This window comes from Galdieria sulphuraria, assembly GCF_000341285.1.
Source record: "Galdieria sulphuraria unplaced genomic scaffold scaf_8, whole genome shotgun sequence".
In the NCBI taxonomy this organism is placed as follows: Eukaryota; Rhodophyta; class Bangiophyceae; order Galdieriales; family Galdieriaceae; genus Galdieria; species Galdieria sulphuraria.
In genome coordinates this window covers 87,775-112,129 of record NW_005178467.1, presented here as the reverse complement: position 1 = coordinate 112,129, position 24,355 = coordinate 87,775, and the positions used below count along the sequence as shown (strand labels likewise).

At 38.3% G+C, this 24,355-nt stretch overlaps 14 protein-coding genes and 1 non-coding gene across 15 annotated transcripts; 7 read left to right on the top strand and 8 right to left on the bottom strand.

Annotated features, from left to right (window-relative positions):
* Nucleotides 1–138: 138 nt before the first annotated feature.
* On the bottom strand, nt 139–1,549 carry Gasu_13630 (heme oxygenase). Its single transcript, XM_005707862.1, has 4 exons — nt 1,088–1,549; nt 928–1,041; nt 721–869; nt 139–675 (listed from the first exon to the last, which is right to left on the bottom strand). The coding sequence occupies exons 1-4, from the start codon at nt 1,202–1,204 to the stop codon at nt 324–326; spliced, it is 732 nt and encodes a 243-aa protein (XP_005707919.1). The 5' UTR covers nt 1,205–1,549; the 3' UTR covers nt 139–323.
* A 10-nt stretch (nt 1,550–1,559) lies between these two features.
* Nucleotides 1,560–2,404, top strand: Gasu_13620 (heat shock protein). The gene has a single exon (XM_005707861.1). The coding sequence runs from the start codon at nt 1,695–1,697 to the stop codon at nt 2,289–2,291; it is 597 nt and encodes a 198-aa protein (XP_005707918.1). The 5' UTR covers nt 1,560–1,694; the 3' UTR covers nt 2,292–2,404.
* Nucleotides 2,405–2,409: 5 nt separating this feature from the next.
* Nucleotides 2,410–4,184, top strand: Gasu_13610 (Na+/H+ antiporter, NhaD family). Its single transcript, XM_005707860.1, has 2 exons — nt 2,410–4,029; nt 4,084–4,184. Exons 1-2 carry the CDS (start codon nt 2,424–2,426, stop codon nt 4,161–4,163), a joined length of 1,686 nt encoding a protein of 561 aa, XP_005707917.1. The 5' UTR covers nt 2,410–2,423; the 3' UTR covers nt 4,164–4,184.
* A 4-nt stretch (nt 4,185–4,188) lies between these two features.
* Nucleotides 4,189–5,379, bottom strand: Gasu_13600 (bifunctional 5,10-methylenetetrahydrofolate dehydrogenase / 5,10-methenyltetrahydrofolate cyclohydrolase). The gene is made up of 6 exons (XM_005707859.1): nt 5,317–5,379; nt 5,097–5,264; nt 4,948–5,046; nt 4,484–4,900; nt 4,378–4,431; nt 4,189–4,330 (listed from the first exon to the last, which is right to left on the bottom strand). Exons 1-6 carry the CDS (start codon nt 5,371–5,373, stop codon nt 4,244–4,246), a joined length of 882 nt encoding a protein of 293 aa, XP_005707916.1. The 5' UTR covers nt 5,374–5,379; the 3' UTR covers nt 4,189–4,243.
* A 10-nt stretch (nt 5,380–5,389) lies between these two features.
* Gasu_13590 (uncharacterized protein) lies at nt 5,390–6,523 on the top strand. Its single transcript, XM_005707858.1, has 3 exons — nt 5,390–5,608; nt 5,654–5,977; nt 6,037–6,523. The coding sequence occupies exons 1-3, from the start codon at nt 5,393–5,395 to the stop codon at nt 6,451–6,453; spliced, it is 957 nt and encodes a 318-aa protein (XP_005707915.1). The 5' UTR covers nt 5,390–5,392; the 3' UTR covers nt 6,454–6,523.
* A 165-nt stretch (nt 6,524–6,688) lies between these two features.
* On the bottom strand, nt 6,689–7,639 carry Gasu_13580 (thioredoxin 1). The gene is made up of 2 exons (XM_005707857.1): nt 7,507–7,639; nt 6,689–7,459 (listed from the first exon to the last, which is right to left on the bottom strand). Exons 1-2 carry the CDS (start codon nt 7,567–7,569, stop codon nt 7,196–7,198), a joined length of 327 nt encoding a protein of 108 aa, XP_005707914.1. The 5' UTR covers nt 7,570–7,639; the 3' UTR covers nt 6,689–7,195.
* A 650-nt stretch (nt 7,640–8,289) lies between these two features.
* Nucleotides 8,290–10,314, top strand: Gasu_13570 (serine/threonine protein kinase). The gene is made up of 8 exons (XM_005707856.1): nt 8,290–8,866; nt 8,914–9,069; nt 9,119–9,255; nt 9,306–9,444; nt 9,495–9,667; nt 9,718–9,785; nt 9,834–9,950; nt 10,004–10,314. Exons 1-8 carry the CDS (start codon nt 8,435–8,437, stop codon nt 10,156–10,158), a joined length of 1,377 nt encoding a protein of 458 aa, XP_005707913.1. The 5' UTR covers nt 8,290–8,434; the 3' UTR covers nt 10,159–10,314.
* Nucleotides 10,315–10,364: 50 nt separating this feature from the next.
* Nucleotides 10,365–11,049, bottom strand: Gasu_13560 (uncharacterized protein). Its single transcript, XM_005707855.1, has 4 exons — nt 10,943–11,049; nt 10,728–10,893; nt 10,606–10,678; nt 10,365–10,539 (listed from the first exon to the last, which is right to left on the bottom strand). Exons 1-4 carry the CDS (start codon nt 11,002–11,004, stop codon nt 10,388–10,390), a joined length of 453 nt encoding a protein of 150 aa, XP_005707912.1. The 5' UTR covers nt 11,005–11,049; the 3' UTR covers nt 10,365–10,387.
* A 99-nt stretch (nt 11,050–11,148) lies between these two features.
* Gasu_13550 (maltose alpha-D-glucosyltransferase) lies at nt 11,149–14,019 on the bottom strand. The gene is made up of 6 exons (XM_005707854.1): nt 13,143–14,019; nt 12,388–13,087; nt 12,184–12,330; nt 11,718–12,137; nt 11,525–11,671; nt 11,149–11,474 (listed from the first exon to the last, which is right to left on the bottom strand). Exons 1-6 carry the CDS (start codon nt 14,012–14,014, stop codon nt 11,334–11,336), a joined length of 2,427 nt encoding a protein of 808 aa, XP_005707911.1. The 5' UTR covers nt 14,015–14,019; the 3' UTR covers nt 11,149–11,333.
* A 29-nt stretch (nt 14,020–14,048) lies between these two features.
* Gasu_13540 (ATP citrate (pro-S)-lyase) lies at nt 14,049–16,099 on the bottom strand. The gene is made up of 2 exons (XM_005707853.1): nt 14,714–16,099; nt 14,049–14,658 (listed from the first exon to the last, which is right to left on the bottom strand). Exons 1-2 carry the CDS (start codon nt 16,028–16,030, stop codon nt 14,122–14,124), a joined length of 1,854 nt encoding a protein of 617 aa, XP_005707910.1. The 5' UTR covers nt 16,031–16,099; the 3' UTR covers nt 14,049–14,121.
* Nucleotides 16,100–16,339: 240 nt separating this feature from the next.
* Nucleotides 16,340–18,134, top strand: Gasu_13530 (ATP citrate (pro-S)-lyase). The gene is made up of 5 exons (XM_005707852.1): nt 16,340–16,761; nt 16,811–16,975; nt 17,040–17,306; nt 17,368–17,592; nt 17,655–18,134. Exons 1-5 carry the CDS (start codon nt 16,378–16,380, stop codon nt 17,982–17,984), a joined length of 1,371 nt encoding a protein of 456 aa, XP_005707909.1. The 5' UTR covers nt 16,340–16,377; the 3' UTR covers nt 17,985–18,134.
* On the top strand, nt 18,033–18,120 carry Gasu_nc0013. Its single transcript has one exon. It is a non-coding gene; the product is annotated as a tRNA-Gln (tRNA).
* A 29-nt stretch (nt 18,135–18,163) lies between the features above and the next one.
* On the bottom strand, nt 18,164–20,209 carry Gasu_13520 (glycosyltransferase family 22 protein). Its single transcript, XM_005707851.1, has 2 exons — nt 19,956–20,209; nt 18,164–19,907 (listed from the first exon to the last, which is right to left on the bottom strand). The coding sequence occupies exons 1-2, from the start codon at nt 20,184–20,186 to the stop codon at nt 18,225–18,227; spliced, it is 1,914 nt and encodes a 637-aa protein (XP_005707908.1). The 5' UTR covers nt 20,187–20,209; the 3' UTR covers nt 18,164–18,224.
* Nucleotides 20,210–20,219: 10 nt separating this feature from the next.
* Gasu_13510 (uncharacterized protein) lies at nt 20,220–21,624 on the top strand. The gene is made up of 2 exons (XM_005707850.1): nt 20,220–20,842; nt 20,893–21,624. The coding sequence occupies exons 1-2, from the start codon at nt 20,235–20,237 to the stop codon at nt 21,593–21,595; spliced, it is 1,311 nt and encodes a 436-aa protein (XP_005707907.1). The 5' UTR covers nt 20,220–20,234; the 3' UTR covers nt 21,596–21,624.
* A 14-nt stretch (nt 21,625–21,638) lies between these two features.
* Nucleotides 21,639–24,339, bottom strand: Gasu_13500 (minichromosome maintenance family (MCM)). Its single transcript, XM_005707849.1, has 5 exons — nt 23,987–24,339; nt 22,743–23,937; nt 22,420–22,686; nt 21,736–22,365; nt 21,639–21,674 (listed from the first exon to the last, which is right to left on the bottom strand). Exons 1-5 carry the CDS (start codon nt 24,238–24,240, stop codon nt 21,660–21,662), a joined length of 2,361 nt encoding a protein of 786 aa, XP_005707906.1. The 5' UTR covers nt 24,241–24,339; the 3' UTR covers nt 21,639–21,659.
* Nucleotides 24,340–24,355: the final 16 nt, after the last annotated feature.

Sequence of the window (24,355 nt, the reverse complement as noted above, 5' to 3'; positions counted from 1 at the left end):
TTCCTGATAGAAAGCAACAGAAAGACTCTTTTCCTATGTCGTCCACTCCCTCTTTGCTTGCCGCTTCCATTGGGGTGACTAAGAGGGATCAGAATCATCATCATCTTCATAATAATATAGTGTGACCACAGATATACCACGAAACAACGTTTTGCAAGTTAATAGTTATACGAAACATAATTCTTTAATGTTCTGCTTGAAACAACCAAACATGTACTGGAATGCCTCCTTTCTGAAAAGCGGTGAACGTTGAAGACTACGTCCTGCAATGAATTCTACAAACACTCTTCTTGTTCCACATAGTCCTCTTTTCATTTTATAGGCTACCAGTAGTTTCTTTTCTTCAAAAAGAAGATAACAACAACAACAACGAAAACCACGGACCAAAAGAACCTCCATAAAATAGCCTTATAATATGGACCATTCCTCACTTCATTGAATATCTCATCGTTCCACAAGAAAATAGCTCTTTTCTCTTCAATAACTTCATCTTTTTGTTCTTCCGACAGAGTTAGAGCATTAACTGTTTCAACATACTTCTTAAAGAAAGCATCTGTATCACTAACATTTGAAAAGTCATAAATTGCGAGGCCCTCTCCAGAATTTTTATCGAGAGCCATGGAAACTACCAAAATTTTACGGAGAACAGAACCTCCCCTGAAAAGCGCCATATACCTGTTGCAAAATAAGAACAGAGAGGTTTTAGAACGAAGCACTTACAAAGTTATCACATAAGACAGTATAAGCCAAGGTTTTGCGGAAGAAACCTGCCTAATATGATCAATATATCGCGTCACTGTCGGACTGGGTTCCTGTAACAATTGGCGCCAGTTGTCTCCTAGGAAAAACTGAAGGTCCCTTTCAAAAGACTGCAACAAACTAGACTCAGTAAAATAAAACCACTGCATATTATGTTGACAAAGGTACCTTTTTCCTTCTCAACTCTTCAAAGTAAAGAGCCCCTATTTTAGGAAAATTTCTTCTCTGGCGGTCAAACTCCTCTTCAACGGTGGAGTAGACATAATAAAAGGACTCTAACGCCTTAATAACTTTAAAAATATTTCCAATTAAGGTGCAGATTTTCTACCTTAACGTATACGCGACGGTCTGATAGTGCAAAAGGTAGGGTTAGGTTTACCAGGGTATTGCTCACATTATGTTCTCTTCTTGTTTCCCTTCGCAAGCGAATCCAGAAATCGTCCATTTTTATTCTATTCCATAATTCGATTATCTTCCAATACTTCACGTTGTAAAAGTAACCTCAGCGAGCAATTTTTTTGTAAATAACTTCTCTCGTTTGTTTCCTCTCTTCAAGTAGTTTCAACACGCGTTGATACTTTGTCATGATTCTGTCCCCTGAGTAACTAACCAATTTTTCAAAGCTCCTTGGAAGAATAGACAATTCATAACTATACTCACAAAAAATTGCAAGTTTTCCAGCGTCCAGACAGAAACTGAAAAAATCTTTGCAAGAAATTTGTTTCGATATACAAGATCTTTGTCTAAATGTTTGCTGTGTTCTGGAAGATTCCAAATCTCACATGACTCTTCTGGATTCTTCCTCATCAGATTTTTAAGTATGTAAGTTGCTTCATTCTTGCCTCATCTGTGGCAAGAACTAGCTTCTGCAATAATGTTTGTGTATCACTGTGTACCTGCGAGAAACTTACAAGCCTTGGCTCGTAACTTTTCTAATGTTTGTCGTTCAAGAAATCTTAAGAGATGATTGCTCCAGAATGGTGAAAGTGTTCAACTATAGAAGACCCGCAAGACTATTATCGAGTTCGACGAGAATGAGGGCAGGTGATCCTGAAAGAAGAGAGCTTTCGCGCCCTATGCGTACTTTGGACTCGGCTTTTGATGAACTTTTAGCTTTTGCTCAGGATCCTTGGGCCATGTTTCGCTCACCGTGGAGTATGACACCGAGAAATATGGCAGTAGACCAGTGGATGCCTCGGGTTGATTTGGTAGAAAAGGAAGATGGCTTCTATGCATATGTTGAACTTCCAGGACTTAGCCGAGAAAACGTGAAAGTTGAAGTCCGAGGGGAAGTTATTACTATCTCTGGAGAAAAGAAGGACGAAGCCAAGTCGGAAAGTGAAAAGAATGGAGTCGTGTATCATAGGATGGAGCGTTCATACGGAAGCTTTCAGAGGTCTTTGCGCATTCCACCGCAAGTAGAGAAGGACAAAATCAAAGCGGTGTGTAAAGACGGTGTACTTACTGTGACTATGCCTAAGAGACATGTAGAAAAACAAGACGCAAAGACGATAGAAATACACGCAGAGTAAGAACAACCCCAACTTTCAAGTTGGAAACTTGTTGTTGTGTTATGTTTTTTTGTGAATAAAGCACTTGTTGAGTTGTACTGTGAAAAAGCTTGCGAGTAGAAACAAAATTGGCTATTGGCAATACTATCACCGATGTTCATTCAATGTTGCCAGCAAGCACGATATTTCCGAACTTCTGTCTGTAATAGGACTTTTGTTGATATTTTTCGTAAACCAAAAAAACTTTCACTTGCGAGGGTATCTTTGATACAGATTTGTTGCAAGAAAGTTGGAAACTACTCAGATGATAAAGAAGTGGAAGACAGTAACATATCTATATTGCAAGAGAACCAACATAGTGAGCAATGGAGAAAACCTGTAAAGAACGAAGGTGAAAAGGTTTCAACCGAGGATCAGACAAAACAAGATGTTCCTAGAACTCTTGCATTGTTATTTCTACTGACCACAGGTGCCTTTTTACTGCAGCATTCGTGGTTGGCAGAGCATCAAAGTCTTGCACTTTCTATTACATTTTTTGTTGCATATTGTGGTATTATTTTTGAGGAAATATTACTTTTAAACAAGACTGCTATATCGCTGTTAGCAGCGGTGATATTATGGTCTACTTATAGTACGACGAAAGAAGGGTACGAGTTGGACGCCATTCAGAACTCGCTATCTTCCCATTTGTCTTCGATTGCGGAAGTTATTTTCTTTCTTATTGGAGCAATGACTATAGTAGAAGTTGTTGATGCACATCGTGGCTTTCAACTGGTGACTGATTGGATAAAGACTTCCAAAAAGTCCGTGTTACTTTGGATTACTGGAACGATATCATTTATACTCTCATCTGTTTTGGATAACCTTACTAGTACTATTGTCATGGTTTCATTGTTGCGCAAAGCAAATCTTTCAGATGAAGAAAGGCGTCTTTTTGGTGCAGCAATTGTTGTTGCTGCCAATGCTGGAGGAGCCTGGACTCCAATAGGCGACGTTACTACTACAATGTTATGGATTCAGGGGCATATATCAACTTTTGGTGTCATGGATAGTCTATTTATACCTTCATTGACAGCTTTGCTTATCTCATTGGCAATATATACGAGGCAAATAGAAGACAAGGAGAAAGTGCATTTCATTCAACCTGAACATTCTTCTTCTCCAGTTGATCACAAGCGAGGACGCCTTGTCTTGGGAACAGGTGTTGCAAGTCTCTTATTTGTCCCAGTTTTTAAAGCAATAACAGGTCTTCCTCCATATTTAGGCATGTTGGCTGGATTAGGAACAATGTGGCTTCTTACAGATGTCTTACATGTAGGACAATCTACAGAAGACTCCAATCTTTCAGTTACTAGAGAGCATCTCAAGACTACTTCGGCCTTGAATAGAATAGATGTGGCCAGTATTTTATTTTTTCTTGGAATATTGTTATGTGTCGCTTGTTTAGATAGTGCAGGAATTTTGAAAGACTGGGCAGGTTATATTAGTGAAAAAGTTCCTTCGCTAGAACTCGTTGCATTTATTATAGGACTGGCTAGTTCAATCATTGATAATGTCCCAATAGTGGCTGCATGTATGGGAATGTACGATTCTGTCACATTTCCACAAGACAGTACTTTATGGCAACTTATCGCTTTTTGTGCTGGAACGGGAGGAAGTATATTCATTATAGGCTCAGCTGCAGGAGTTGCATTGATGGGTCTTGAAAAAGTGGACTTCTTTTGGTATCTGAAGAAGGCAACATTAGGAGCCTTTGCAGGTAATAATCAGTACAAAAAAATGACTGAAAAGTGAGATTGAAATTCTTTTATAGGGTATAGTGCTGGTGTGGCAGCTTATCTAATACTTCATAGTCAACAATGGATTTCGGTATGGCAGCAACTTCCTTTCTAACAAATAAGATTGTTTTATTGCATTTCGTATATAATGCATCGCAATCAAGTTTCCGAGACAAGGGTGAAGTCTCATTTCATTTACGAGAGACCGAATGCCTCTTTGGCACTATCACAACAATTTCTCAACAACATGGCAATAGTCATTGGACCAGTCCCACCAGGAACCTAATAAAGTTTATTTTGGAGACGATATGGTCAAGTAAGTTGTTTACCGGTGTTATCATGCCACAAACATCCTTACAATCATCAAAATCAACATCACCAACCTATATAGACTCTAATTAGTTGTCAATACACAAACAACCTCCTTGGGCTTACCAGTCGATACCCACTTTTCTTGGAAGCATCGGGAATCGAGTTAATACCGACATCGATAACTACGGCACCGGGCTTTATCCAGTCTCTCTTCACCATATTGGCACGTCCTACTGCAGCAATCAGAATATCGCCTTGACGGCAGACAGATGGCAATTCCTGGGTCTTGGAATGACAAATAATGACTGTAGCGTTACGGTGCAAAAGTAACAAGGAGACCGGCAACCCTACTATGTTACTTCTTCCCAACACAACGGCACACTTCCCTTCGATGTTGACGTTACTTCGAACCAATAACTCAATGCAACCTCTCGGAGTGCAAGGCACAAACCGGGGAGTTCTTGACTTCATGGCCAGTCTTCCAATATTCAACGGGTGGAAACCATCCACATCCTTTTCAACAGATATGGCTGAAAGAATCTTGAAAAAATAAGAAATCCAAAAGTGACTCATTTTGCAAAACATACTCTCTCCTCGTCGATATGCTTCGGAAGTGGAAGTTGAACCAATATTCCGTGAACAGCTGGATCTGCGTTGAACCTCTCGACACAGTTCAAAAGCTCTTCCTTTATGAAAAATAAGTGAGTTGGATACTAGTTACTCTATGCAGTCTTACTTCGGAGACGGATTCTGGAAGTTCTACGTGAAACGATTCAATACCGACTTCTTCACAAGCCTTTCGTTTCATTCGAACATAAGTGGTAGAGTCTGTTCTATTCCCTACTAGTACCGTGGCAAGTCCCGGGACTTTACCAACGGACGCTTCTATCTTTCTAACTTCTACCTGGAGTCATCCTTGAAAACTAGACTAGCAAAGCAATAACGGAAACAAATACCCTTATTTCTTCTCGAATAGTTGCAGCAATAGCTTTGCCATCAATCAGCTTTGCCATCTCCTTCAAGAAAGAAAGAATGAGATTCTACTCGACTACTTGCAGTGATCGAAGCTCATTTGTAACTACTCTATGTTTACCTCAAGAAAATAGACAGAATTTTTCAGAATACTATGATTTTGTGAACAGACTAAAAAGACGTCGTTTCAAAGGTACCTTACTTGGTTGTCGTTATGTGTCTTGTAACACACGTGTCTCTTACACTCACTTTGAAGGCAACAGTTGGTGTCTACAAGTACGTATTATTATATAGAATACACAAAGTTCTTATTTAGGATAGGTTGGCAGTTTGAGAGTCTTCGTAGACCCTTGGCTCGTTGGCAACTTGCATTTTGGTCCCCAATTTCTGTTTTCAGGAGCTAAAAAGTCTCTCAAGGACAAGAAGTTGGAAGATTTTGGAAGAATCGACCTGATTGTTCTTTCGCAAGGTCTTCCTGATCATACTCATGTGCCAACTTTGGAGCAAATAGACAAGACTATTCCAGTGGCAGCTTCCAGGAAGGCAGCTGAAATATGCAAAAAACTCGGTTTCAAGAATGTACAGCTTTTAAGGCATGGTGACCAATTCTGCTTTCGTAATTTAGTTCAAATTACAGCTTACGAGGTTTGTTTTTTGGAAATGAGCTGCACTTTTAGAGTCGATTGTTATTAAATACTGAATAGGGTTCAAGAGTAGGACCTCCATATGAAGTACCAGAAAATGGATATCTCTTTGAGACTTTTCAGAATTTCCGTTTGTTTTATGAACCTCACGGAAATGTTCCTGAAAAGGTCTTAAATGAGTTGCGAATGAAATCATTAGATACTTTGGTTGTTCCGGTAGTAAATGCTGCAGTCAAATGGATGGGCTTTAAATTCGACCTAATAAACGATCCAGGAAGTGTTTTGAACATCGTAAGACATCTACAACCATATCAGCTTGTGCCTTTGATGAATAATGACTTGAATACTTTTGGATTGCTTTCCAGAGCAATATTCTCAAAGGGCAGTTTGGAAGCTTTCGCACAGTCGATTCAAGTTTCTGGACTGAGAACCAAAGTCATCAACCCAGTCATAGGAGAAGCATATGTATTGTTGTAAAATAATAGTCTCAGAAAGATATAAAACTGGAGTCAGAAGAGAGTGAGTTAATAAACAGCTGTTTGAGTAGACACCACACTGAGATGTGATGAAACAATCTAAGAATTCTTTTTAAAATATGGACCCGGAGCTCCAAATAATTATGCAGTCTTTCAATTTTCTTTGTATCGAAGCAGAGTTACACTCAGTCAAGTTTAAAATATTATACAGAGAATTTACATTCATGTTGTAAAGTTGAGGTTCTCTTCTCTTTACTTGGGCCGTTTCGTATGACATTCTATGAAACTTTCAATCTTTCCGAAAGGAGAACATTTACATTTCTTCGGTTTCTGTTTCTTGAGACAATGCTTACAAGTGAGTTGGTAAAGATAGACTTGTCACATTATTCTCCACTACCTTCGACATAAGGAGCTTCAACAGATATTGTTGAGTCGTTGTTGTGATCAGGAATACATATGAATACTTGTTTTCGTTTTAGACATATCACACATTTTACCACTTGGGAGATAAATCCTGACTTCGAGACAGGAAAGTAGTTTTCTAGGTAATTTTCAAAGTATTAGGAGACCACCACAGGAACTTTTTGGTAAATACTGACGAGTGCTGTAACGCATATTGAGTGGTTGAAATGTTACCTTTATCAACCCATATTCACGCCAAAACAAAATAACAACAAAAGTACCACATATTTCAAAAAGAAACAAATACTAAACGATTTGAATACTTCAAAAGTAAAAACGAACTAGGCGTTTTTTTCTATCATATGCTTTAGTCGGTCCTTTGAGGCCCCAACCAGCTCTTCCACCTTCTTCCCTTTCCTATAACAAATAAAAGTGGGCATCGCCGTGATACCAACTTCTTGTGCAACATCGGCTAACTTGTCAACGTCGACTTTGTAGAAAAGGACACCCTTTTCGTTCAAAGTAGCGTCCGAAGAAAGTTCTTCGAGGTAGGGAGAAATCATTCTACAAGGTCCACACCAAGTTGCATAGAAGTCTATGACGACCTAGATAAATTTTTAATGACTTTAAAAAGAAAGTTTCCTTCTCGTACCAACTTATCTGCTTGGATAGCGTGATCAAAGTCTGTTTTCGACGTCAGTTCCTTCACTACCATTCTTCTGTCTCTGTAGACCTTGCTCGACAAAAATTTTCAGTCAATCGATTTCGGAGACACTCCGTATAATACGTATGTCAAAAAAGTACTTTCTTTTACATTTCTTTTTGTCTCTACAGCTTGAATAATCTTCTATGCAGTATTCTGCGATGGTTATCTTCCGTATCTTATAGCAATGGTCTTGGACACTTTACTGCCTTTTTTAGAAGAGACTTCTTCAAAAAATCATGGACTGAGAGTTGAAAGGGAACTTGTAATACAGGATAGTTTAGTTGCTCCTGGCATTGGTATTGTCCATGTTCATTCTCAGAGTTTCTTTAGAATCATGATAAAGCTGTGAATAGGTAGTTTTATTTCTAGGGCTTCCCGGAATATCAAATATCTGTGTTTAAGATATAAAATGGCAAAATTGTAATAAGGTGACATTCACTTGTAGAGACAAATGGAATGGCCATTTACAAAGGTCCTTAAAGTATCTATCTAAAATTATCATATTTCTAAAGTTTTGAAATGAGTTATTTGTACTATTCTTTTACAGAATACAAAGTTATCAATTTTGGCTTTTAGTTAGACCTTGGAATCTGTTAGCCCTCAAACTCATTTCAAGTATTTTTCGTTGGTGCAAAATGATGGAAAGACATTTGCAATATTATACAACAACTGTTTTCTTTGCAAGTCAAAGATCATGACTCTTAGCATTCCCTGTTGTTGCTGGAAGCACTCATTTCCGCTCTTATGTCATTTTCTTTGAAAAATTGGAGTTCGTGGCATGAGTTGTAGATGCCTTGTATGTGTTCAACCTATTTACTCCTTCTAGGGAACTCCCGCTCGTATTTTGTAAGAAGTGGCCAAAGAAGTTATTTGCATGGGAAATAAGGTTCCAGTTCCCGAGAAACTGAGTGTGAAACACAGCAAGAAACAGCAAAGATACGCAGGCGCTTATGCTGCCGCAGTAACCGAAGATGATTATGGAAACGTGAAACATCCAAGTCGACCACCCCACGCATATGACTTAAAAGAGGCAGATGTGAGTTCTTACGAGTGGAGAGGTCCTTCTTCCGACTCATCCCAAGGCAGATATCCAAAGAAAGAAGTCACTAGGAGTGTTGAGGGAGAAGCACCCTCTCTTTCAAGGCGTTCAGAAAGCAATTCTTGGAAAATGTCAGTAGCAAACAGACATAGTACTTCGACGCTTTTTGGAGCAAAAGTTAGTGTCGATGACTTTGAACCCATCGCGACCATCGGCAAGGGTAGTTTTGCTAAGGTGCTTCAAGTTCGCAAGAAGAATACTGGGGAGGTAGATATATTTGAAATTATTCTATTTTTGCTTAAAAGTTTTTGAAGATTTTTGCTATGAAAATTCTGTTAAAGAGTACTATAATTGCTAGAAATCAGGTTGAACATACTCGGGCAGAAAGAAGCATTTTGCAGCACATCAAGCATCCTTATATAGTATCGTTGAAATATGCCTTTCAAACAGAAGACAAATTGTACTTAGTGGTAAGAACCAACTTGTTCCAAAAATGTGTTGAGTTTTGAGTTAGTTTAGATGGACTTTTGCGGTGGAGGTGAACTGTTTTACCATTTGAAGAAGGAAGGACGTTTCTCAGAAGAGCGCGTAAGGCTTTATGCAGCTGAAATACTTCTTGCACTGGAACATCTTCATTCATTAAATATTATATACAGGTAAGTTTTAAGATTCGTAGCTCAGTTGTTTCTTTGAATCCTTGTCATAGGGATCTCAAGCCCGAAAATATTTTGTTAGATGCAGAAGGTCACATCAGACTTGCCGACTTTGGTTTGAGCAAGATTCTGAACGATCCAGAAGCGCAGGCAAGCACTTTTTGTGGTACACCCGAATATTTAGCCCCAGAGGTAGATTTTGGATAATTTCATTTGTTTTTTAGCACTCAAGTAACTTTTAGATCCTGAATGGCTCGGGTCATGGGATTCCAGTTGACTGGTGGTCTCTTGGTACCTTGATTTGTGAAATGTTAACAGGGTTGCCACCATTTTATTCACAAAATTTGAATTCGATGTATGAAAAGATACTTAAAGCAGAGCTTAAGCTCACCAATGATCCCAGCATTCTCTCTACGTAAGGTTTATCCTGTAGCTAAGTTGTCATTTCTTATTGGCATGAAATAGAGACGCGAGAAATTTGATACAGGCATTGTTGCAACGCGACCCTCATAAGCGGTTGGGAAGTGGACCAAGTAAGTATTTTCTTATTTCATGTTATGCTTATCTCATTATGTTATCAGAGGGAGCCGATGAAATTAAAGAACATTCTTTCTTTCGCTCAATAGATTTCGAAAAATTGTACAGAAGAGAAATTTCGGCACCCTGGAAGCCACAAATGCTTTCAGATGACTATATTGGTAGGCAAGATCACATATATCATGAGACATCTTCACATTCTTCTTCTACGCAGGCAACTTTGATGATACTTTTACTGGAGAGAAAGCCGACTTTGACATGTCTGAGATGGAAGCAAAGTTGAAGAATAAGAAGGGAATGAAAGATATGTTTCCTCAGGAGAAGAGCAGAAACTATTTTGATGGCTTCACTTATATAGAACAACGGTAGCGATATTTGCGAGAATGATGTCCATGTTCTATAAACTGTATTCGTCCAAAGATTATTGAAATATATCTTTCATATTCTTTTCTGATTCCACTTTTGTTGTTTTCGGTTCGCGCAAATAAATATATAAACCTTTCTTCAGTTGTTGATATTTCCAATTTGGCAATGAGAAGCCATTGGACACTACAAGAACAGGACGATTGATAGGCAAATCATCATCTAACTTTCTTTCCTAAAGAATGTCTATAAAGCAACTCAATATAATAAAGATACTAACTAAATCAGAAAGCATGGAAGGTACTGCAAAGAAATAAACAATGTTCACGTCAGATAGGTCAGCGGAAAACAAAGATTGTCGATAGATCCTCACAAGGGAAGATAGTCCTTCATGAATGAGAACGAAGTGTGAGACAAGTAATCGGATGGACACAAAAGTCAACAAAGTCTTACCTTGAGTTTTTATTTTTGCCCTGGTCCAAGCAACAAGCCAAGGATTTCTTTCGTAACCAACAGAACAAAACCCCTTACTTTCAGTGTTACCATCAGTTAGACACTCAAATAACTCAGTATACCTGCTTGGCTGCTGCAAATAGAACAGTTCCACTTCCACTTCCAAGGTCAACAACTTTCACTCGATCAGGTGAAATTCTTTGACTTGCAACGAAATCATTGCAGATTTTTATGAAAGTAGAAACTGTGGTGCTGGTAGAAGGACAAAAAGGTGCGCTCTTAAAGCACCTATGCAAGTTTAGTGAAATCGAAAGAAATGCTCGGCAACAGTAAATACCAAAGAAAAGGTAAGAAGCATGCGTGCACACCTAAAACTATTCCTACAGCCTGAGAAAGCATCTAAGCTATGGAAGACATTTTATCAATGAAATTTGCAAATCATGTTTTGGGTGTCGAAGATAGTTTACGAAACAGAGAAGACTTACAAAGCTCAGTCCAACTTCATATATACTGTGGTATTTGTGCAGGTTTTCACTAGTGTCTAGGTTATCAAACAAAAGCAAGACATATTCAAGTAGTAATGCCATTCTCCAAATATCATTTAAAGTATAATGACAGCTATCTTATATACTTTTGACAATCAATTAGACTTCCAACCATGTTTTGAACTCTTCTTGTGCTGTTCATCTTCGAAGAATAAGCTTTTCATTCCCTCTAGGCTTGCAGCTTCATCTGATGTACTTGTTTAGAATGGCTCTTGAAAAGGGAGGCAAGTCTAATAAATAATGAGGGTCTTCCTTCTGTTTGATTAAGACAACGTTTTGTTCGGTTAGTAAATCAGTCATAGCAATATGCGTCATTTCGTCAATCTATACAAAGAGAATCAATTGTATCCCTATTCATTTTGTTTCTCACTTACTGAAAGATATTGCTTAAGTTGCCAATTAGGAATAGTCAAACACATCTGATTGTTGGAAAGATTGGCAACACATAACAACGGCTCATCATCGATGGCAACTCGAATCATGCTGAACAAACAAATATGACCGGAATCAACAGGATGTATCTTATCAAGATGAGTAATAAATACAAAAAATAGCCTTTTCACTTACCTGAGCAGTTGCTGAAAGGCTATTCCTTTGCCTTCTCAAATAATTCAATCGGCGTATCAACTCAATGGTTGGGATCTTCTCATTCATAGCTTCCTCAAACTTAGTCTTTGGAATAGGACCTCTTTGCAACTCTCGCGGATCAAAACATTTCTCTTCTGACATATGCAACTCAAATTTCTTGAATATTTCTTGTTGCCAATGCTGTGCAAAAGTTGCATGTGAAGGATTGTTTCCCCATCCAATCTCTAAGCCATAGTAGATTAAGGGAACTCCTGGACACATATAAAGAGTAAAAATAGCTGTTGCTAATCTCTCAACATGATGATTCAAACAATCGGCATATCTGCAACCAGCACTCGTTTGATTCTTATAAACTACACCTCCATGTTCTTCAATATAGGAAGCTATGAAAGGTCTCACCTATAACAATAAGTAAGCCATTTTCATTCTAAAAAGAGTTTCCTACTTGATCTGAGAAGAAACTAAGATAGGTTTCATCATGATGTTCTAACAAATTGAGCCATTCTGCATTGGAAGGTAATCGAGGCAACTGAAAAAATAGTTTCCAAAATGGAACAACAGTTTGTAAGTAATTCATTTCTCGCAATTGGGCCTAATAAGAAACATTTCATACAATGGATTCCTTATCTCAACTTGTTCTATTTCTTACCTGCATTTCAAAAGCCAATAACAAGTCACCTTCTGAACTACATGGTTGTCCCAAAAGTTGCATTTCTTTTCCAATAAACGATGCAGCAGATGAAGCACTTTTCACTACTTCTGGAATAATAACAACTCGAGATGAAAGATGCTTTAAATAAGTCTTCAAAAGAGAATGTAAAACATGAGTCTCCTTTAAAGAATCCCCACTTGTTCCTGGTTTCTTTATCCAATAAGGTATGGCATCCATTCTCTTTCCTAATATGCCTTGATTGACTTCTTCACCTAAAATATGAAATATTTCATCCAACACAGAAACATTTCGGAGATCTAAATCTACTTGAAAAGGATAAAAACTTCGATAAAATTGTACAACTGTGTCTTTGTTTTGGGTTACTAAAAGGCCATGTGTGCGATCCACATCCGGAAATATACAAACTCTCTCACTAATGGTCTTATCAGGATCCTCATAACGACAAATAATATCGCCATTTCGTTCCACTTCTCCAATCTTCTTTCTACCATTCCTTATCAAGTAATAATCAAGATATCTCTTATCTCCTCTTCTAGCTCGTCGAAACCAACTGTGCTCAACTGAAGTATGATTCAATATTGCATCCGTAGCTACTCGAAAACCTTTCAAAATTGCCACTTTCATAAACCTTAAATAAGCTTCCTGACCACCCAGATTCTTTCTAGCTCGATAAGAACTATATCCACAATACTTTTATATACTCGTGCTTTGAATTCAAAAGACAACTATACCTCACATCGTAACCTCCATCTGCAAGAGGTGACTCATAATGTGGTAACAAATATAAATTACGAAACCCTAAACTTTCCAAATACGGTAACATTTCGATAAGATCATCAAAGGTACTTCGATTGTTGTCTTTTGTACCAAAATATTGAACATAAGTATAATACCAAGGTTCTTTATACCAACTGGGATCCAACTCTCTATCTCTTCTCTGCAACTCGATGGACTGATGATCCCGAAAAAGAACAACTGCACGAAAAAACTTTGTAAACAGTTGTTCCCAGTTTCCGGTTTGTAGAATAAGACACAACTCTTTGACATATTCGACATCCTCAACAGTGGAATATCCTTTGATAATGGCTTCAAAGGCTACTGCATTTCCCGGAAACTGAAAAGTGGGCATAACTGTATCCAATAAGCGTATCCTTTGCAACTCTTGAGTAATCAAACGATCAGCTGCTTCCACAGTCTGAGGCAATTGTTCCAAATGGTGCACAGTCCTTTCAAGTTCTTGCCGTAGTCTTAGGACCTCACCTTCAAATAGATGAATGGCTATAGTGAAAAGTCTTTCTTCCAATAGGCGAGGGAGTTTGTGTTCACGTTGCATACAACCGCGCCCCTTCCAATCCGCATTTCTTGCTTTATATTGACTCAAAATAGAAGACTGTGAAGTTTCAGCTGTGACTAGTGCTTGAATCTCATCTTCCAAGGAAGCAATACGTTCTTGATAAGAACGACACAAGTTCTCCAAGTGTTGCCAATCTTCTTTCCATTGAAGAGAGTCTATTTGTATCACATCCTGCTCACTGGAAGTCCTAGAAAGATTACCCAAAGAACTGGTTGATATTTCAGACCCTGAATACTTTAAACGAGGCATAGAACTGGAAGCATTATGTTCTTCCATTCCATATACGAAAAAAATTTTCCACCCAACTTTTATTTTCCAAAAAAAAAAGAGAAGACGAGGAAAATGTCATTACTTCTTCATTCGGTAGCATATAAAACATCGTCTGTAGGATGTCTATATAAAGGCTGTTTCATTCTCTTTTGATCTAAAGCATGTCCAATAAGACCCATGGAACGACTTAATACAAAAAGACCATTCAAGGCACCCAATTCTAATATTTCTTTCACTTCTTGTTCATGAAAACAACCACAAGAAGAAAGTAAATCAACTAAAAGTGAGCCAATACAGCCATCAATGTTCAATACTAAATTGTTAGCCTTTTGTAAAGTATAAGACTCTACGGCTCGAGCGTAATTGAAATACTTCATGGCTGGAAAATGCTGTTTTGCATATTGGCAAAGTAACTCAACTCGTTTATCTTGATTTTCTGCTGTCTTTATACGATGACCAATTCCTTCCACACGGCGGCCTTGACGCTTCAAATCTTCTACAAATACATCTGGTGGTACACTATTGTCCAAGGCTTTCTTAAAGTTGATTGCTGCATCATCAATAGCACCACCAAAACGAGGTCCAATAGTTAATAACCCTGAACACAAACAAGAGATCAAATCCTATCATCAACAATAAAGTTAGAATAGTACAGTTGAATCATGTAAGTCCTCATACCTTGCCTGCTCTGGCTGTAACAATAGTATTATGAGCGCCAGAAACACAAGGTCCGTGATCTGCTGCAACTATCAAGCACATTTCAATGAATTTCGATGCCCATCTTGGCAACTTTTTCTTAAACCAAAGCAGAGAAATAACATCTCCTATACCCATTTGTTGTTGAATCACTTCCGAAATAGGTATCCCTAAATAAAGTGGCTCCTCTCCTCTATCATCACTTATCGTACTAACAATATGAGTTGCTTTTCGAATGTGACCTTCTTTTAAAGCAGTATGCAAGTCCTTTGGAAGAATTTCTGGTGCAATCTCAACAGCAGGAATGATAACTCCATCTTTTACCAGACGTTCATATACAAGTTGAATGTGTTCCGCAAATGCTTCAAAAGAATCAGGAACATGTACGCCTGCACTTTTTAGAGCAGCATTCTTAGATAAGGCACTAGTATCACTTTCACCAGATTTAGCACCAGCATGTCCAAACTGAACCTCAGAAGCATGAAAACAACTGGCACATGTACCTGAAACCCAAGCAACAATGGGCTTTTTTATGAGTCCCTTCTTTACCATTTCCGCAACTTGATATTCATCTCTGCCACCCAATTCACCTAGAACAACAATCATCTTTATATTAGGTATCTGCTCAAACCTCCAAACATGATCAGCTAATGTGGAACCTGGATACGTGTCTCCTCCAATAGCAATACCTTCAAATATTCCATCTGTCGTTCGTGCAAGCACATTATACATTTCATTTGATAGTCCACCTGACTTGGATACGAAACCAACAGAACCTGGACGATACAGTTTACAACGATATATATTCTCTATCGTACCAGCAGTATCTCCTATTTTAAATGATCCAGCTTGAATTCCACCAACTGTGGCGGGTCCTATGACAATCTTGTTATATTGTTTCGCTCGAGCAATCAACACTTTGGTATTTCGTTCGGGAACTCCTTCTGCTATGATAACCACAGTTTGTATCGTTGGCTGCTGCAAGGCTGTCAAAGAAGATTCAAACGCGGAACGGAAGGAAGCGTAGTTGATAAACACGGCTGCTTTCGGATGTTTCGAGGAGGCTTCTTCTATCGAGTCATATACTGGAATGGCTATTTCGCATCGTCCAAAAAACGCCTTTTGAAAACCGCCACTTGCACTTTGAGGGTTTACGATTGCAGCAACAGAAGGATTCTTCCGTTTACAGACATAGTCAAAGTCTAGCATACGTTGTATGGGTTGCGGCTTATAGTTAAAGAATATAGCTTGAGTCTCTTTCGAAAAAAGTTGTACAGGGGATTTGGAAGGAACGTTCATCGTTTTGGAAATAAATAATAAATATATCGGTCTCTCAATCCTGAACGCCAAAATTTGAATACGGCCTCATTATTATGGAAGTCCCATCTTAGTCATAAAAGTGACATGTTGTACCAAATTTCCTAGGATGTCAAAATGGAGCTGTTGGAAGTGTGTTTTTTCAAGAGCATTTCAATCCTGTAACAAAAAGAAAGGAAATCTAAAAGTAATCATTACACCCAAACACACAAACACACATATATATAAATATATCACATATGTGGATTTCCTGATTAGATTTCTCGACTGATTGAAATCTTAAAGATGGCGCCAATTTTATACATTTTTCTTTCGTGGTGAATTGGGATATGGCAAGAAAGAAGATAAGAGAATACGACGCAAAGCGCTTGCTCACATGGCACTTGAAACGTTTGCAAGGGATTCATATTCCTGTTCAAGTTATTCAAGTAACATATGGAGGTCCTTCTCTGACAGAGTTGGCGGATATGTCTTCTGACTTTGAAAACAACCAGACTCAAGTTGACGGTGAAACTACCTTGCAAGAAAATGGTTTTGGCGATCAGCACTTGGACGTCTGGAGCAAGGACAAGAGTTGGCTGTTGGAAAATAAACTGGTGGTGAAACCAGATATGTTATTTGGCAAGCGCGGAAAGAGTAATCTTGTAAAGTTGAATCTAAGTTTGGAAGAGGCTTCCAAAGCTATCGAAAACTTAATTGGTTCTAGTTTGGAGGTTTGGCGTTGCTTTTTTTGAGTGAGCAGCTATCACTGACTTGCTTTAGGTCGAAGGAATAAGAGGTCGGATAACTCACTTTATCGTAGAACCCTTTGTCGAGCATGACGCTGAGTATTATTTTTCTATCCAGTCTTGTCGAGAGGGTAATCTGGTGTCTTTTGGTTGTTGTGGAGGTATCGATATTGAAAAACACTGGGATAAAGTCAAACAGGTATTTGCAATGAATTTATCTCTATACGTTAGTTTAGCATTATTAACGACGACATGAACTCAAGGTCGTCATTCCAGCAGGTGAATCGCCTATAGTTTTGGATACCTTATTGGCCAACCAAGACATAAGCCGCCAAATTCGTGAGCAATTGGAGCAGTTTATAAAAGGCTGTTATTTGGTCTTTGAGGATTTAGACATGACTTTCCTGGAAATGAATCCATTGACGCTGAATGATAGAAATCATGTGATACCTTTAGATATGAGATGTGAGTTGGATACCTATGCAGTGTTTAAAAATCAAAAGAAATGGTTGAAGATTGAATTTCCAGAGGTAGCTTTTATCTATAGTATGAGTTGGTCTTTGTTGACATTTTTTCATTTCCTATTGATAGTCTTGGGGTTCCCAGTTTACAGATGAAGAGCAGTTTATTCGTTCTTTGGACGAAAAGTCTGGTGCATCTTTGAAACTCACTCTGATTCATCCAAAAGGCCATATTTGGACCATGGTCGCTGGTGGTGGGGCGAGTGTGATTTACGCTGATACTGTAGTTGATTTAGGTATGGGAGATGAATTGGCAAATTATGCAGAATACAGTGGTAATCCAAAAGAAGAAGAGGTAAGATGAAGAGTTTATTGATATTGTATCCTTTCAATTTGGTTAACTTATTACCTGTGCAGACCTATTTGTTTGCTAGAACCATTCTTGATTTAGCAACCAGATATCCCGATGGAAAGAAGCGTGCGTTATTGGTTGGAGGTGGCGTTGCGAACTTTACAGATATTGCTGCAACGTTTGCTGGCATTATTCAAGCTCTCAAGGACTTTCATGGAAAACTTCAAGTGGCAAAGCTGAAAGTTTTTGTTCGACGTGGTGGCCCCAATTACGAAACGGGACTACGCTTAATGGAAGAACTTGGAGATGAATTAGATATACCTATTGAAGTTTATGGTCCTGACTCTAATATGACTTGCATTGTGCAACAAGCTATTGATTGGATAAAGGGTTAACACGTCGTTTTCTTCAAAGAAATTCAAAACTCTTCTTTTTTATTGTTTGGTCCCATGGTGTAATGGTTAGAAACGTTGTTGACCCACACGACAGACTTTGAATCTGTAGATCCGAGTTCAATTCTCGGTGGGACCTAAAAATTTCTTTTTGAGTTGAAATTGATATTGTTCAACTCTTTGTTGTTATGAGAAGGTTTATTATTCCAATACAGCCTTGTCATATTTGTGTTTTTAAATGCTTTATTCATGTACTGTAGTATCATGTACTGCTGCTGATATTCTTGACCAATAGCGATATATCACAAATTTGCTTTCAGTCAATAGACCATAAGAAGTTGAAGGCAAGTCTGTGACAGTTAAATGAAATGGTAATGTTTTCTGCGCTTGCAATTCGTCATAATGTAAAGGCACAGAAGCTGATGTACCCACAAAGATGGGCTGGTCGTTACTCATCGTTTCTAGGTCGGACAAAAAGGATAAGAGTTGTTCCGACGTCACATTTTCTCCAAAATGATACAACTGAAACTGTCCAAGTTTTTCACCGAGTAAACTTGGAGGTGGGCGAAACGTTCGATAGTATACCAAATGGGAAGCATTCACTGTGGGTTGAATACTTTCACGTAATAACCAAGACACCACTCCACTTTGATGCAATATTCCAAAAACCACGATACCGGTAACGCTGTAAGCGATAAACAAATGCTGCATCCAACTTTTCTTCTTCGCACCGAACACGTCATTTGCAGTCATCATGGATAAACATATCATGATGGGTGCTAGTTGAGTGATTTCTTGTGGATGCGAAAACGACAAGGCAAAGAATGCCAACATGATGGCCAACTCGATGGGTTCAAAAAAGGCTTCTTCTTGTTGTTTCTTGGATTGAGACGACTTGGATGCCCTTTTCCTTTTCTTTTTTTTGGACTCTGTGGCGGTCATCTTTTTGTATTCGTCCATCAACTCTTTGTACATGCTGGTTGAATTGCTTGCCATATATCCGAATAAAAGAAACAAACAGGGACCCATCAACACCGGTAAATGATACAAAATATGCGTAAAATCAGTTTGAAACTGAAAACGTAACCAAGACTTCCAAGGAACCACTGTCGCATAATAATTGAAACTAGTTACCAATAATTTGCCTCGTAGAGAAATAGCAAACAACAACTCTTTCAAAGATGAATGATGATGAGAAAGAAAATCTGTTGATTGGTTCCACAATTCCAGTGGATCGTGGATAACCTTTCCTGCTAGGGAAATGTACAAAGTACCAAAGTAGAAAGAGTCAAATAGAATAAAGATGAAACACGTGAATAGAAATGTAACCAAGCCGATGAAAACAGCGATCATATACTTCTTAAGGGAAGCATTGGAGCCGAATAGAAGAAGAGGTAATAGACCTGCAGCATATATAATAAAAGTTGGGTCGATGGATATTCCCAAAGCTGTGGCAAAAGCATAAAGAGAAAAAACATTTCTTATCTTCTCTACACGTAAAAGAGATAAGAGTATCATTAAGAGACAGATCGACTGCCATATTGCAGTGGTCGGTCTTGGAAATAGACACAATGCTGGCCAAGAAAGACCAAAGGCAAACAATGCATTCCTTGCAAAAGACTTTTTCCTCTCACAAAGCTTTAGGATTAAAATATCTTGAAACAGGGATAGAAGAAATGAAACAATACGGGGAAGCAAAAATATTGCTAAACCCGATCGAAAGATAATATTCGCAAAGTTGCTTCCACAGAGACTAACCAAATAGTGTTCTATTTTGAGAGACTGTTTAAGTAACTTGAATAGATACAAAGGGTAACCTGATATGAGAAACATTGCCAGTGCTGAATGACAAGGAGGACTGAGATCCATTTCCTCAGGAACAACAACGGGCAAACCCAATACATCTCTACTAGCCCAGTCCGTATACTATAAGTTGTTTAGTTGAGATTTTGAAAGATACATCATATTACTTACATAATACTCATCGCTGGAAATATAACCTGGAGACCATAACAAAATCAACCGAAGCAACACGAGTCCCCAATAAGCCTTTGAAAAGAAAACTTGTCTCCAATTCCAACACTTTTTGTCTCCAAGTGAAGCACCAGTATTACTAGCTGATTCTGTAAAGGTTTTTAAAGTTTCTTCATCTTTGGGTGATTCGTGAAGTTTTTGAAGACTTTTAGAGTCGCTGGGAACAGCCATTCTCTTCATGAGACCCAACAAAATGAATGATCCAAACTGCAATCCACAATGTCTTGGAAAATAAAACTTGTAGCCGCTACAATAGCTATCTCGTGTTCTTACAAAGTTTCTTATGCAGAAACAGTTGTTGATGAAGTTAAAAAGAAAGAACCTTGGAACCTATTTTCCTGGTTTTCCTTTCAGTCGAAAGATGAAAACGAAGCGGTGAAAGCTACTCGACTGTTATTCTGGGGAAGTCTAAACGATCCATCGTCAACAACAAAGCATCTAGATGAAGAAGTTGCTTCCACCCATATTTCTAAGACATCAGTTAGTAGGAAATCCACTTTGCCACGTATTGCACAAGTAAAATGTCCGGATATTCAAAGTGTCTTGTATTGGAAGTCGTCCTTCGCTTTTCTTTCAAAGAAAGGAGTTGTATCTTTATTTCATGTCGATGATGCTTTTGGAGATAGCGAACCTCACCAATTGGAATCAGGAAATGTTGCTTTTAGAGGTATAGCTTTATCACCAATAGGTCAGAAACTTTTGGCTTGGAGCCAACAAGGTGAATTGTTTGGAGCTGAGTTTTCAGAGTCTGCTGTGTTGAATAAGGTATCTCGAAATTGGATTGGAGAACATAAAGTAGATCATATTCATTGTGGAAAGAGTCATTGGTAAGTTGTAATGGAGAATGAGAGCTTATGTTTTGACTAATTAGATATAGTTTGGCTTTGACCAAACAGGGTGTTGTACTTTCATGGGGATTATCGGATTCCTTTGGACAACTAGGAAGAGGTCAAGTTACATCTGAAGATAATTGTGAAACTCCAGGAGTTGTTGTTGTACCCAAAGACATTCGAGTACAAAAGGTTTGTTGTGGTGATGCACATTCAGCATTCTTAATGGAAGATGGCAGTGTTTGGACTTGTGGTAGTAATCAGTGGCTACAATTGGGAAATAAAGAGGAACCTTGGAAGGATGGAAATGATTATCGTCCAACTCCTCAAAGAGTGCAAGGAATTGGACAACGAGTTGCAACAGATATTGCTTGTGGTGCTCATCATACACTTATTCTTATTAAAGATGGAACAGTTTATTCTTGTGGCTTTGGACGATGGGGACAATTGGGACATCATAATTATGCTCAGCTTTCGTACTTGTCTCGTATAAGTTGGTTAGATGGTCTTAGAAATGGAAGAATTCGAGATATTGCTGCAGGCTCTAATCATTCTTGTTTAGTGACAACCGATGGAAAATTATATAGTTTGGGTGCCAATTTTGCTGGTCAATTAGGTATTGGTACTCTACAACCCAGCGCCATTCCTCGGTTGGTAAAAGGCTTAGATCACTTTCATGTGGAAAAAGTATTTTGTTCCGGTGATTGGACTGCAGTCGTTGGCTTCTTTGAAGATTCAACCAACTTGTAATATATCTGTTAGAAACATGAGTTGTTGGTAGACATTTATTCCAACACAAAATTAGGGTGAAGAGCTAAAAGTCGTTCTTCTTTAGAAGTTGTCTCATCATCGTTTTGTGATATGTCAATCAAAATTCGTTCCTTCTTTACCAAGCGATTGACTACGAGTTTCATTTTCTTTGCTTGCTCTAATAATGCTTGTTCCGTTTGAATTTCGGATTCTTCATCTTCTACTTCCAATAGATAATCTACAATTTCACGTTGAGGAACAGCAGCAATTCCCTCTGCCTCTTTTCTTCTTAGAAATAGAGCTATTCGATTCGTCAATATCTGAAACTCTTGAAAACTGATTCGTAATTTATCTTTCTTTTCATTGGCACTATTTGACTGTTCGGAAGATAGATTATTAGGCTCCCTGTTCTCTCTATTGGCCACTGACTCGTATGGTATTTGTGTGTTAGGAGTAGTCGATGAAAGTACATTCTCATCTTCTAAAGAAATATCCTCACATTCTATGTGAATAATGCTATTTTTAAGAAGCCTTGCCGCCTCTCTCACATATTTAGGATGCACTTGATCATCTAAATGTAAACGAGCCAATGCCTCGGATAGTCGAATCATGCTTTCTAACTGTCGTACAGTTATTCTGTAGGAAGTCTTGCCACCTTGTGAATCACTTTGTCGTATTCTCTGATAGTAATGAACGAGCAATTGGTTGGCTTCTTCTGTTAATTTAGGATGTAAAGTTCTTGCGTATTTGATATACCGTTTAAGTTGTTCCTAATAGGATTATTTGCATATATGTATATATAAAAATGAAAATATTGTAAGTACCTGCGAAAATGGAGTTGTAGTAGTAGTTTGAGTGTGCTGATGAATTTTTAGAATATATTCTGCGATATGATAGTCAGAAACTTCTTCACATTCGTCAAGAATCACAAAGAATAAATCAAAACGTGACATAATTGGAGCACTCATGGCCAGATTTTGCTTTAAAGTTTTCGATCGATCGTATCTTCCTCCAACAGGATTGGCAGCAGCTAGGATTGCAGTTCGCGCATTCAAGGTTGCCTGAATACCTGCTTTTGCAATGGATATTGTCTACAAAGGTAATTTAGATATATGAGTTTTGCTCTAGAGCAAGCAAGGCTACTTACTTGTTGTTCCATTGCCTCATGAATGGCCACTTGGTCTTTCAAGTCCATCTTATCAAATTCATCAATGCAACAAATGCCATTGTCTGCCAACATGAGAGCTCCAGCTTCCATACAAAACTCATTTGTCTCTGCATCTTTCACAACAGAGGCAGTCAGGCCAGCAGCTGAAGAAGCCTTTCCTGATGTGTAAACGCTTCTAGGCAAAAAGTTACAAACGTATTTCAAAAACTGGCTTTTCGCACAACTTGGATCTCCAACGATACAAATGTTGATGTCACCTCGTAAGTTCATTCCTTCATCAGTAACTTTATGAACTCCACCAAAGAGCATCAGTAAGATTCCTCTTTTGATTTCGTCGTGTCCATATATTGTGGGTGCAACAGAATCTACCAATGCTTGATATAAATTGGGAGTTGAACGCATCGAAAAGATTTCTTGTCGCTCCTCAGCTGAAAAGGATTCCATAACAAGCTCGGCATCATCTTCTATCTCAGAAGTGCGATGAAGACTTCTAGGTTTTGAATACAATTCTAAATGACAAACATAACAGGCTAAGAAAGATATTCGATAGTTGAGTTCTCGAGAACCAAATTCCTTTGCACCGGTAACACCTTCCGTTCGGAAGTCTTTAGGCCCTGTCAATTCAATCCTTTCTCCAGCTGCGGCCAAACTGGTAGGCTCTGGAATAACAATCAAGCTGCCAACAAATATACATCTATCACCTGCTTTGGCAACTTCGACATCATCATTTCGTATAATCACATCTATTGTACGTGGCATGGAACCAGCAGGAATTTCATTGGAATTTTCTTGTAAGCGGATGCGCTGCCAATCTACAAACAGAGACTTGGTCACATCTAAAGTCCAATTATGTTTGCTGTTACAAGCTGTACAGATAGGAGGTTCCGTGTATCGAAACTGTTGTTCAATATTTTCTGATTGATGTCCACAATTCTTGCATACGAAACAGCCTTTTAAAAGCTCTGGGCGTACATCCGAAGTTCTTGTAACAGTTCCACTGATTGCCATCAGCGAACCTACTTTGTTACTTCTCAAGTCCCGAAGCTTGTGAACTTGAGGAAAGTTGTAGATAGAAACCCAAAGTTGTTTTGTTTGACCCTGTTCTGTCTTCATATACTCTGCAAAGTGTTTTTTACCAAACTCGGTAGCACTTGAACGTAGATAAGGTTCGAATCTTAGTTGATCAAATCAGTAGTTTTTCGAGGATATTTTGTAAGTTTTACCTGTAATAATTGGATTCGATTGCATTAGCAAGAGTCTCGTCAAACTGAATGATATGCATATAGTCGATGTATAAAGTAGTCCTTTCATTTTGACGTAGTTCCTCTAGCTGTCTGTAATATACAAATGAATGGGTCTCTTCTCCTATATTTTCATCTTCAAATGTTTCTAGAAACTTGAAAAACAAGAGTGAAACTTCTTCAGCCACAATATCTTTTACTTGGTTTTGGTTGTTTTCCTGATAAAGTTGGTTCATTATCCACGAAGAGAGATAATGACGAATAACTCCAATATCAATGCAGAAAGTTCCCGCCAAAAATATTTCCTTAGAAATTCGATGACATTCGGTTTCAAAATAGAAAAAGTATTCA